The following is a 13,187-nucleotide window of genomic DNA, read 5'->3' on the forward strand; positions in this document are numbered from 1 at the left end:
TGGGCCTCATGTGCAGTATATGCCTGTCATTAAATGATGACCAATGGCAATTTCCACAAATCATATATTAAACCAGAAACTATTAATGTACCCAATTAAATAGAGATGTACTGTATGTATTTAATCATTTCAAATACACCCTTTCCATTTGATGTTCTTTGAATAACACTGACAATGTTTATATGAGTTAACAGGCTGCATGCAGCATGACACAAACATTTTCCAAATGGTTTAACTGACAAATTGAAACCGTTTGTTTAACTGTTTTTTCCCCTTGTTTATCGCATTAAAATACCTTTTTTATTTGTATTAATCTGGAACATTTACATAATTTATCTGTTTTATCTGTCATAATTTTATACTGCTTATTTGTCGATTATATTCTGAAGTAATTTTCACAATACAAAATGCCTAATGAAAAGAGTATTAAAAACGGACAAATTGAAGGTCTCACATTGGATCTTAATTGAATAATCAATTATACATGCAGTATAGATATACAATGTGACCCAACATTTTAAGTTCCAGGGCGCAACTAATGCTCCACAATTCTCTTGGCACTCTATAGAAAGTCACAGGCACATAATTGACTGCATGCAAGCCAGCTGCGAGACAAGGACATTTCCTCTGTTGACTGCATTGTTTGTCCTCAGCTCTCTAACACGTCTTCGTGCTGCTGCCTTGTACATCATAATCATTAGTTCCAACATGACTCCTTCTGTCAACCGCATCCTCTCCCCACAGGACTCCCCAAAGCACTGATTTTGTGATGGCTATATAGCACGAAACAGCAGTTCTCCTGTCTAAATGAATCTTCATCTGCAGTCATGAATGCATGTCTCCTACCTCAACTCATCCAGAGTGGTACGCTGTGGTTCTTCTTGTGGCCGTAACAAAATGGAGTGTGTAAACCCTGACTACAGGCAATGACTCCGCAAGATTTGCTGTCAAACCAAAAGTGACTTTAAGGAACTTTCCTCAAACTTCCTCCAGATTGTATTGATTGGCACACGCCTCTCTTTGCCTGTACACCGTGTACAGTATGGCCTTTGTGCGTTTGAGCAGAAGCTGAGCCATGCTGCTTGCACAAGACAAGAGCAACACAAGGACATCAGGGACACCTCACATGATGGCAGTTGTGTCTCTTGGCGAGAAGGTTGGCATTGTAGCACAATCCTGACATCCACCTCTTGTTGAGTACTTATCAAATCGGCTCGGATCCTTTTAGGTGGTTTTGGTCTCTGATTGATGTGTTTCCTTTTCCTGTTACTGGATGTCACATAGTCATTACCTACATTCTCCTCGCTCTTCTCACGGAATACTACAAAATGATGGAGTGTGCACGATAAACTAAAAAGAATCTCACCCACTGCTTTACTGATGTGAGAAATAAAACTGATTCTGCTTCCGATTCAAAAAGCTTTGGACACCATACACTAGAGGAAACTAATGAAAAACTCATTCTCCAGGCCTTCAGAAGTTCAGAATTCCTGAGGAGATGGTTCTGATGGTTCTAATTATCCATGTGGAAAAAAACAGTCAGTTGGGTGGTCAAAAGTGGGGGGGATGAAATCACCTATCTGTGACAGTGGGCGTGTCACGATGTACTCAGTGAATGGTGGTGACGCGCCTGTGCTGATGATATCGCCCTAGTCTTGGATACTGCAGAGAAAGGAAGAGAACTACTGATGGCAGTAGAAATTGAGTGCCTAAAGATTGACCACGGAATAGGATGTGAAAGTCATATATGAGTCCAAAAAAGGTGCACTGTTCGACAGTGTTCGGTTCTTATATTCTTTATTTTGTTTTGCTTATAATAAGGTTAGAAATAAGTTTAGGGCATTGTTTTACTGGGGTTAAGTTTAGGTATAGGATTAGGTTTAGGCATAGTTTTACTGAGGTTAAGGTTAGGAATAAGCTTAGGTTTAACCGTCTAAGCATAATTTACTCGTCGTTTGGTATTCAGTCCAGTGGCGGAAGGTTCCTATAACGACAGTGGGTGTCCACCTTTGAGTAGCCTATATATTTTAAGGTGCCCACCCGCCCCGCAACTTATTATTATTGGCTTATTATTTTGCCAGTGGGTGCTTCTGCTCCTGAGCACCCACGGAGTTGACGCCACTGATTCAGTCAAAGATGGAAAAACGTATTAAATCTTTCTGACATTCTGATGATTTAACCTTGAATGACATTCTGATGATTTAAGGCAGATGTCATCACTGAATTGTTTTCGGTTTTGAGGATCCAAACATAAACCATAGAAAATTGCCATGATGCCATCCATTTAAAATACTAGAAAATAGACATATTAGGCTAAAGTTAAAGTTAGGAGCATGGTTCTGCTTTGCACACACACACACACACACACACACACACACACCGCCCCTATTTTCCCTCCCAACATCAGGACAGAAGCAGCCAGCAGCCTGTTGGATTTAAAGGGACCCGAGAGAGAGACTGATAGAAGTTTTTTCTCCTGAAAGGAGCACATGGACATATCATTTTGAGTTGATTTGTTCAACATTTAATTCCAACATTTTAACAGATTTCTTCAGAATGTGGAAGTATCTGCTGGGTATTTTCCTGCTCTCAGTGGCTCTCCCGTTGTTGGCAGAGAGAGATAGCAAGAAGCACGAACATGATTCAGGTGAGACTCAACACCACCGGCTTCAGATTAACATTTCATTTTCACAAATTTAATTGAAGTGACACAGCACACAGGCACAGCGCGTTGGAAACAGTCGATTAATACCTTAGATACTCTAAGATGAATACACTATAGGCTAAAAGGATCGTGCGTCAATTAAATATCATATCACGCTCTCCCGACTCCCGTCGTGATTGTGTGCAAAATGTTAGTCACTCATGTCCCATTCCAAGCAATCAACAGGTGGAATGAGTTTGTTTGTCATAGCCTAATATTCTCTAGGCTAAGCTACATGTTGAGTTTAAAAGGTCCCTTTTCTGTTGCTTATTAGTTGCGTTAATATATTTTTTCTAAATAGACCTGGGCACCTGCATGGCTATACCTGCAAAGGCATATCACTCGATATGAAAGATAAATTTGTTAGGGTTAGGGTTCTGATGGACACGAGAGAAATTGGATCTCGCTGTCTGTATAGCTACACTACAGAATCACTACGAAAACTAAATAAATAGCCTACTTCGATCAATCAATCAATCAATCAAGACCAATAGAACTATAGTGACATACAAATATATTTTGCACTATAAATTGAGTTGTAGCCTCTATAGCGTATGACATCATCGTACATTAATTATGTTATGCGGGAACGCCCACTGAGTGGCAAAAAACTATACTTTGTGTCCTTGACAGCCCATACATCCAAACATAAAAGTCCTGTCTGATTGCATTAAACAATGTTAAACTCACCAACATTGCAGCTGAACGAAAAGCTTGAATTATCCTCTTTCTATCTGCAAAGTTTTGTTTCATGAAAATCCACCATTGAAACGTTATGATCGAGCTACTTTCTGTCAAGAAATGCCCTGCAACATTTTGCTGCCTCCTGCATTATGTGACATTTAGAAACAGGTGATATGCATTATGCAGGACGGTTGAGTGCTTCCAAACTCCAACACTCCATGCTGCTCAATGTTTTGCCACTCAGTCTAGATGAGGGGGGCGTGTCCTGATGGGAAAATCATGCAAATTGTGCATACTCTCTATTGGTCTATAAATGAAAGATATTAATTCTCGCTATAGTCCCACAGGTCCTTTTCCAATATTGTTATGTGTTATTATTTTTTATTATTTTTTTCTGTTGTATTATAAACATTAATCTCTTGGCATTATTCTTGAAATAACAAAGGGAAAGGGGAAAAGGATAGCCAGCTATCACATATCACATTTGGCTGAGTGTAGAACTGGAATAAGGTTAGTAAGATAATGATGATGATGATGATGATGATAAGTAGAAGAAGAAGAAGAAGAAGAAGAAATCAGAATAATTCAGTACCCTTTTCATCACATTTCAGTTATGATGTGACATATATTCCTGTTTTCTGTTCTTAAACCATCACCTGAACCACTATCACCAAGTTAAATTCCTGTGTGTTTGTTGTACATGATTCTAATGACCTATAGCATCCTTATTCCGGGTTAACATTTATAAAATAGAAGATCTACAAGTTCACAACGCCTTGCAAAGAGACATGTTGTGAGCTTGTAGATTACAGTAGCTATATCCTGCAATTATATTTTAGTGAAACTATAGGAGAGGGCCTAGTATAGAGCCCGGGGTATTCAACTATAGGCCTATAGGGTTTCAGTGTTCATTTCCAGCTAACTTAACATAAAAATTACAGAAGCCGTCTATACCCTATATGGGCGGTTAACATAATGTGTCATCTATAACAGATACGCCAGGCTGTTTTCTTTTTCTCTTAACCCAATGAAAAGATGATTTCGGCAAATTAGCAGTGATGAAAGAGCTAGAGGCACAGCCTACTCGGGAACAATACAAGTTGGGAACGATGAAAGTTGGAAAAGCATGCCCCATCTGTTTATGTGGTAAACTGAAATACTTTCATGGCATTAACTATACTATAGCTAAACCTTTACATAAAATATGTCCTTAAAATGTACGTTGATTGGCAGCGATGATGGCACCATATGTGGGGAGGGTTGGATGCTCCCCTGGCCCTACGCTGGGAGTTCTTCAAAATTGAAATAGATATCCGTGTGCACATGAGTGAGGGCATGTGCACAGGACAGGCCAAAGGATTTCATACCACTATAGTGGGAGGGCATCCATGATGGGCACAGGACAGGCCAAAGGATTTCATACCACTATAGTGGGAGGGCATCCATGATGTGCACAGGACAGGCCAAAGGATTTCATACCACTATAGTGGGAGGGCATCCATGATGGGCAGCAAAACAAGAAAGAGAAAAGAAAACATGAAAACGAAAAGTGTAATAATAATGTATACAATTCTCAAACAAGCAAAAACACACAATAGGACAGCAGCAGAAGAAAGCAAACAGATCCAATGACAAAGGATTGGTTTTAAAGCAGTGGTCATAGGTTTGCTACCATGTCCATAAAAGCCTAGTTCATTCAGAGAGAGAGAGAGAGAGAGAGAGAGAGAGAGAGAAAGAGAGTGTGTGTGTGTGTGTGTGTGTGTGTGTGTGTGTGTGTGTGTGTGTGTGTGTGTGTGTGTGTGTGTGTGTGTGTGTGTGTGTGTGGGTAGTCGCAGGCATGTGTTTTTACCTAGTGGGATCAAAGTCTTTCAACAAGAAGTATGAAATGACTGTGGACAAGATGATGGACGTGTGTGTGTGTGTGTGTGTGTGTGTGTGTGTGTGTGTGTGTGTGTGTGTGTGTGTGTGTGTGTGTGTGTGTGTGTGTGTGTGTGTGTGTGTGTGTGTTGTAGTTACAGGCATGTGTTTACCTAGTGGGATCAAAGTCTTTCAACAAGAAGTATGAAATGACCGTGGGCAAGATGATGGACATGCATATGTGCATGTGTGTGGTACCAGTGTGTGTGTGTGTGTGTGTGTGTGTGTGTGTGTGTGTGTGTGTGTGTTATTGTGTGTGCACAAGTGCGTGCATACGTGTGCATGGCATGCAGCAAAATGCTCACAAACTGTAGTAAAATCTCCCAACATTATATATATTTTACTATAGCAGCAGGCCACAGATCCTCAATTCTTGAATATCTTTTTAAATTGGTCAGACATACAAGTTACAACTATGTCATTTAATGTAATTGAATAATTATAGCACAATCCCTCTAGGCTCCTGCCAGGCTACAGGACAGATTCTAGCCAATCACAGACATGGGTGGTGCTGGCAGGAAAACAAACCCAATACCCATACTGACCCCAAGTCCTATACCAGTGGTTCCCAAAGTGGGGTCCGGGGACCCCCAGGGGTCCTTGAGGGAGTTCCAGGGGGTCCCCAGCTAAATGATAGTCTAATGGGTCCATTTGGTTCCATTTGTACACTCCCAAGAGTTAAATTTACATTGATTCTACTATATAAATTGGGGTCCCAGAGATAGAAATGCCATTAAATGGGGTTAGCCTAATTCATGCCAAACTGGGGGTCCTTGAAATTAGATTGTTATAGAGCGTTATAGGTCCACGGGCTAATCCGTGTCAATTTGGGGGTCCTTGACATGAAAAAGTTTGGGAACCACTGCTGTATACTTTGTTCGTTGTATGACACAAATCTAAATAACTGATTTACAAGCTCACAACGAGTCACATCGAGACGCATTCTGTGAAGTATTTTGTTTTTATTCTTAAATCCGACATGCCCAGAATAGATATGCCAGGTTGAAATGGTTCAAGCCAAATTATAGGGAAGACCTGAGTATACCATTGATTTACTGCTGATGTGAAATTATGAATTAGTTAGTACAAGGAAGAACACACACATGGCTATCATTGTGATTGTGTGTGCTTTGGGATTCTGGGATTCAGACACACACACACACACACACACACACACACACACACACAAGGGCTCTGCTGGTTTATCCCACATATGAGAGGCCACACGGGTGGATGGTTGAAAGTGTCACATCTGGTGGTGAAGTTACACTGTGCACAGGATCCACATTAGAAATTACCTTATTATTTGACATTATTGTCCAGGAAAGTACGAGGTGTTTGGGGGTTATGATCAGATCTCACCAGCATCGATCTGATGTTTGGTGCCCTTATGTATTTAGAGATATATTTAAAACATTTAAAAATATTTAAAAAAAATATTAAAACAGTCTGTAACAAGCTAAAAAAACAGCAAGTTTTCTTGAAACTGTTTTTAGTTTTGAAACTGTGTTGTATTATTGTAAACTTTCTTGCTGTGGTGGTTATTCATACTTATTGTCATGTCACTCATTGGTGTTTGTAAATTACCTACCCAGTCAACATCAGTCACGTGACGTGACGACCTTGAAAGGGAGGTTGTCACATACTAACTACTATCACCTGATGAAGGCTGTTCACGGCCCAAACGTCGTGTCTTAACTTATGGTGTTTTAAATACAATAAAACACTACTGGAGCAAAGCCTGTGTGCGGACTACTTTCTTCACTGTATGCATCTACCTTAGTCCAGCACATATTTGAAAATAGCACCATTTGCATTGAAGAAACGGATAGCAAATCACTTTTTCCCCCAGGTGACTCCGCCCCCCACCTGTTGACGTGCTGATGACACCATGCCGTGTGTGTTGCTGTGCGCCGAAGTATAATTTTTTTTTTACATTGAGGCCTGTAGATAACTAAGTTCAATTTCCTCACAATCGTGAAATGAATACATCTATCTATTTGATTTGATTTAATCTAATATGAGTATGGCCATATAATTGCATGTAATCTTCGCCAATCAACCAACACTAGCCCACCCACTGTGACAAAGAAATTGGAAGGCCACATTAAATGATCAAATCAGCCGCTCAGGCGTTGAAAATGGAAAATGGAAATCAGAATTATAAATCAGAAGTTGACTATAAACATCTAAAAGGGTCAGGCACTGGATTGTTTTTCACGGACATAAAAACCAGGCCTCTTAACAAAAATCTGTGTTTCCAACTGTAGCCTGGGGCCAAGGAAACCACCGACGCTTGTTTGCCAGGAGAAGAATCTCTCCACTCCAGGGAGATCATCTTCCTGTAAGTTGTTTGCTACATCAACCTCATGTTTGGGAACTCTAAACTCCAAACAAATGTTTTGTTGTCAGTCAATGAGCTTTGTTCTCCCATCCTTGACTGAAGAAATATTGGCTTTCCCTAGTACAGTATCGAAGGGAAAGCCACTGTGTCTTAATCTCTCTCTACAGTATATATCTTGCTCCATCTTGACCTGTTTCACCCTTCCTCTCCACCCAGCTCTCTCTCTGACAGTCACAGATACACTTGGTTGAATTTAAGATATTTTATTCCTCCCTTCATGTTCCTCTCTGCGGTCTTTACTTTCCCTGTGGCCCTGCTATGTGGATTTAGCTTTTTCTGTAAAGTTGCTGTGTATTTCTTTTGTGTGCACCTTATGTCTAATCATACACATCACATACCTACTGCTATGTGGATTTACACTATGCTGGTCTTATGCAATGCATAGTGTGTGTGTGTGTGTGTGTGTGTGTGTGTGTGTGTGTGTCTGCAACTCTGCATAGATATCTTGATCTTTTTGAGCGGTGCCTCCGCTCCATTACGCAGCTATGTGTGTCCGTATGTGTACGTGTATGTGTACGTGAGCACGGAAAGCTGCAACACGGTAACTGTCATTTCTCGACCCGTTTCGGACGTGGGAAGGCTCGCTGGAAGCACGCCTTCTGACAAGCACAAGAAGGCGTGACCACATTTCTCCCGTTTTAGCTTCACTGCACTGGCTCCCTGTATGTTTCAGGATTAAGTTTAAGATTATATTGTTTGTTTTTAAATCTCTTCATGGGCTAGCGCCTCCATATATTTAGGACCTTTTAAAATTGTACGTCCCAGAAAGGGCATTGAGATAGGCAGACAAGCTGCTGCTGGAGGTCCCGAAGTCCATGCTGATACTTTATTCGAAAGCTTTTAACCCAGGTCCCAGAGTGAGTAATTTTTTGTTTTACCGTTTTCCCCCACCTTGACCTCGTTGTATATTTGTATCTCTATACTATGTTTTTTTTATCTTGGACTCTTGGACTTTTTAAATGTGCTCTATAAATAAAGGATTGGATTGAAACAATGATGGAGCTCAGTTTAGGCAATTTATTTTATTTTATACCCACTTCTTTACATCTGTAAGCCAGTGATGTAACAATAAAGTTGATTGGGGTGTGTGTGTGTGTGTGTGTGTGTGTGTGTGTGTGGTGCAATAGCAGAAGCGGGTGAAGGCCCCGGGCCCTGCGCGCCGCTGCAGTAGGCTGATGGAGAACTGCTCCTTCAACGAGCCCTGCTGCGACCCGTGTGCCTCCTGCCGCTGTCGCCTCTTCAACACCATCTGCCACTGCTGGAGGATGGGATCGCAGTGCTCCAAGAAGACTTAAGTCTTCATTTAGTGCAGTGGTTCTCAAAAAACCTTTTTAATTTCAAGACAAACCCCCCCCCCCCCCCCCCCCCAGTTTGATATTGCATTAGGGCCACAAACTACCCCCATGACACAGAGAGTGCACGAATGAAACCGAATGTGTCCATTCGGTTACATTTGTACACTCTCCGATAAGGTTCTGTTTGGTATCTAGGTATCTAGATCAAGAACCACTGATACTATGTAGTACTGCGGTGTCGCTAGCCACAAATAACTGTAGATTGCGTCGGCTGTGTACGACATATAACATAATTTCTAATTGAGAAAGTTAGAAGTTCAAATGTTGCAGCAGCTGAAATAGTTACAAAACAGGCATAAGTTACAGTTTACCATAAATCTCACACCCTAGTCGTTAGTAAGCGTAAAGTCCTCTGTAAAATAGTGAAAGTCATGGTGCATCCTGCATAGTTTTGGATAACTTGGAGGGGCGATTTATACTGGCCGTTTGGCGTGGCCAGTGAATTCTCTGTGACAGATTACATACCCAGTAGTAATTCACGATGACAGATTTATGCCTGTGCTTTGGTTTTTCCACGAGTGGAGAAGCTGAGGATTACTGAGCTGCTGACAGGCACAATTACACACAAAACTTTTTTTCTCCACCCTCCGGCGAGACCACATCCCGGGGCGAGAAACAGTTATTGAGTATGACAGGTTGTTGCCTCCGAAATTACGTTACATAAAAACAATGTTAATAAAATAGTACAGTAGGCAACAACCTCATCCTCGATCATAATGACTGTTTGCATTTAGGTTATGTAATTTAACAACACGGCAATGAACTACCAAGAATTACACTGTTCGCTGAAAATATTCTGTGACAATATAGGGTGGACTAAGATGAATCTTACATCTTTCTCCTTAACTCGGCACAGCTTTAACTAGTTTCAACGTATTGTTTAGTGTGGACCCTAAATGAAGAGAGAACTTGCGTACGGCTGGTGCAACTGACTGCTATAGGCCTACTGTATCTATAACATGTCCCGGCGTGATGCAATGTTAGCTTGTAGATCTGTTCTTTCTGGCAAGCAAACATCCTTGTGCGATGGATTATGCATTAAGCTCAAAGCTAAATTTATACTATGTCACTCAATGGTGCCGCTTGTTGAAAATAACTGATTTTGGTTTGATACTGTGGTGTATAGGCTCTCACACACACACACAGACACACACACACACACACGCTGCATAGAAAATATGTAGATGCACAAACATACTATGGACTGAACTTGTACGCCCACCACTGTTGACAGAGGGAACTTCAACACAGTTGCAGTACACAGAATGATCTCATATTACAATGAATGTACATTGTATGTGAACGATATAAGGGACACATGATGTCATGTTATAAACTGACCAGGTTTAACCCAATCTAACATCTGATCCCCGTCTAATTCCACTTGGTTTAGTTAAAGCTACAATCTTTATCCAATAAGTACACTGAAGATGGAGGCTACCATGCAAGACACCGGCTCATTGGGAGCAGTTGTCCGCTCTCACTCTACACTCCTTGTTTCATTTCCGGGTTATTCAGTGAGGTGGGGGCTATTGTTGTAAGCACAGTCATCGTTAGCCATAGCTCATACCCCTTAGCTATCATTACAAACAGTTACATGTGCTCAGCGATACAAACTCACAAATGATTTACGATCGTCGGGATGCGCGACGGCTCACCATGGACGCTCAAAGCTTTAGAGAAAATCCTGTTATAATGGAGGCTCTCCATTGTAACCGAAGCAATGCTAAAAGGTAAATACGAATGTACATAGTTAGCACCTTTAGTACCGTTGGCTTTAGCTACGATTATAAACGTAGCAGGCAGAGAAAAAGTTAAGGACACTTCGACACAAGAGCCAGGAGAAGCAAGAAGAAACTGGAACCTTCTAGCTCCCATGGTGGCCACTCTACCGCCTGAGCTATTGTTACTATTAGTTAAAATCACCTTTTTATAGACATGTCATAATGTATGACACAATGTCACATCAGTAAAACATGAGGGTACAGCCCAGTATTAGGAAGGTGTCCCTTACTTCTTACAGTATATCTTATGCATACAGTCATAAACACAAACAAGTGTATACAATGTATCACATTTCACACAACATAACGCTTCATGAATATATTTTGTGTATGCGCCTTCACCTCTGGTATTGTCCCCAGTTAACCCCATTAACCCTGGTGTCCCTATTTTGGGCAAGTCATTAAAAATCGCCTATTTTTACAACAACACCGTCCTACGACAAAGTATAAAATCAGGCTAAGTGGTTAACTGTATTGCAGCTGCTTCTGGTTATCTGAACCATTTCCTCTTTAAATTCAATTATCTTGTCAGGAATGAGTACGTGGATCTATATGGGAACAGAAATAATATTTCTAACCTCATCTTAAAGCTCCTTTCCTTTATTTTGAAAGAAAACAGAATGAGTTGTTTTCAAGAAAAAAGAAAAAAAGTTTCTGTTCCTGTATGTATGTGATTCAAGCCTTTGAGAAAAGATTGTCTATATATATTTTTTTCTATTGAATAAAAAACTATTGGCCATATGTTCCCTCTTTTATTGTCCTCTTTCTAATCTAATCACTTCTGGAAAACTGGTTTATAACCAGAATTCTACCAGCAGACCCAAACATTTAATACAGCCAAATACAGCCCAAAATTCCGTCTGGAAGCTCTATCCACTATGCAGCCATCTTCTCATGTCTTTCCGGGGTGGGGTTAGTCAGACAATCCTGTGCTGCAGGTTAAAAATCACCCATGGCTCCCGACATGTGTGGCAGGTTAAAACGCTGGGACATTTAACAACTTGTGTTAAATGCTCAACACTTTGTAAACTTCACCTTTGACTTGGTCTGCTCTTTTTACCCTGTACATCAAATCTCTTTGCTGAAAATAGTCAATCTACAAGTTATTTAGGGCCAATGTTATAGGGATGCAAGGGTAAAAATAACAATAATTCCCTATGACACAAAGATTTGGCATCTCTGAGAACCCCCCAGGAGTATCGGTCCCGCTGTAGAACTGGTTCTATCGGTGCGTCAGGCGAGGCGTCAGCGCGCGTCGGACGCCGCCGGTGTGCGATAGGTTCATTGAAAATAATGCAGCTTTTTTGACACACGGCGTTCGCAGTCGGTGTGGGAGGCCCTTCAGTCAGTCACTGCTATAATATCTATCTATCTATCTATCTATCTATCTATGTATGCTCAGACCCAGCCAGCCAGCCAGCCACACACATATTGCTCAGACCCAGCCAGCCAGCCAGCCACACACATAGTGCTCAGACCCAGCCAGCCACACACATAGTGCTCAGACCCAGCCAGCCAGCAAGCCACATACATAGTGCTCAGACCCAGCCAGCCATACACATAGTGCTCAGACCCAGCCAGCCAGCCAGCCACACACATAGTGCTCAGACCCAGCCAGCCACACACATAGTGCTCAGACCCAGCCAGCCAGCAAGCCACATACATAGTGCTTAGACCCAGCCAGCCAGCCAGCCACACACATAGTGCTCAGACCCAGCCAGCCAGCAAGCCACATACATAGTGCTTAGACCCAGCCAGCCAGCCAGCCACACACATAGTGCTCAGACCCAGCCAGCCAGCAAGCTACACACATAGTGCTCAGACCCAGCCAGCCAGCAAGCCACACACATAGTGCTCAGACCCAGCCAGCCAGCAAGCCACACACATAGTGCTCAGACCAAGCCAGCCACACACAGCTCCGTAAGGGAGTGGTTGTACCACTCAAAAAATCTTCAAAAAACTGAAGAGGCTACTGGAGATTGGAGAACCTGATTTGGACATGATCTGATGCAGGACAATGTCACTATGACAGAAAGAGATGGGTCTTCACACACACACACACACACACACACACACACACACACACACACACACACACACACACACACACACACACACACACACACACACACACACACACACACACACACACACACACACACACACACACACACACACACACACACACACACACACACACACACACACACACACACACACACACACACACACACACACACACACACACACACACACACACACACACACACACACACACACACACACACACACACACACACACACACACACACACACACACACACACACACACACACACA

At 41.9% G+C, this 13,187-nt stretch overlaps 1 protein-coding gene across 3 annotated transcripts; it reads left to right on the forward strand.

Moving 5' to 3' along the window:
- Window positions 1-2,468: 2,468 nt before the first annotated feature.
- On the forward strand, window positions 2,469-11,581 carry LOC308325481 (uncharacterized protein). 3 transcript variants are annotated; one of them, XR_013965028.1, is made up of 4 exons: window positions 2,469-2,647; window positions 7,576-7,649; window positions 8,837-10,610; window positions 10,672-11,581. XR_013965028.1 is itself a non-coding variant. In XM_080777981.1 (3 exons), the coding sequence occupies exons 1-3, from the start codon at window positions 2,557-2,559 to the stop codon at window positions 9,002-9,004; spliced, it is 333 nt and encodes a 110-aa protein (XP_080634107.1). In that variant the 5' UTR covers window positions 2,469-2,556; the 3' UTR covers window positions 9,005-11,581. The 3 variants fall into 3 exon arrangements, 2 of the variants coding, with proteins under 2 accessions (XP_080634107.1, XP_080634108.1); XM_080777981.1 differs by having other exon boundaries at window positions 8,837-11,581; XM_080777982.1 differs by having other exon boundaries at window positions 8,840-11,581.
- Window positions 11,582-13,187: the final 1,606 nt, after the last annotated feature.

The sequence above is a fragment of the Protomyctophum bolini genome (assembly GCF_963924005.1).
Source record: "Protomyctophum bolini genome assembly, chromosome: 12".
NCBI classification, from domain to species: domain Eukaryota; kingdom Metazoa; phylum Chordata; class Actinopteri; order Myctophiformes; family Myctophidae; genus Protomyctophum; species Protomyctophum bolini.

What these genes read in the sequence shown, in the direction of transcription:
- LOC308325481 (XM_080777981.1), top strand. Translation starts at nt 2,557, where the DNA reads ATGTGGAAGTATCTGCTGGGTATTTTCCTGCTCTCAGTGGCTCTCCCG. An exon ending in GAAGCACGAACATGATTCAG is followed by an intron (nt 2,648 to 7,575) that starts GTGAGACTCAAC and finishes TTCCAACTGTAG; the next exon opens with CCTGGGGCCAAGGAAACCAC. An exon ending in TCCAGGGAGATCATCTTCCT is followed by an intron (nt 7,650 to 8,836) that starts GTAAGTTGTTTG and finishes GTGGTGCAATAG; the next exon opens with CAGAAGCGGGTGAAGGCCCC.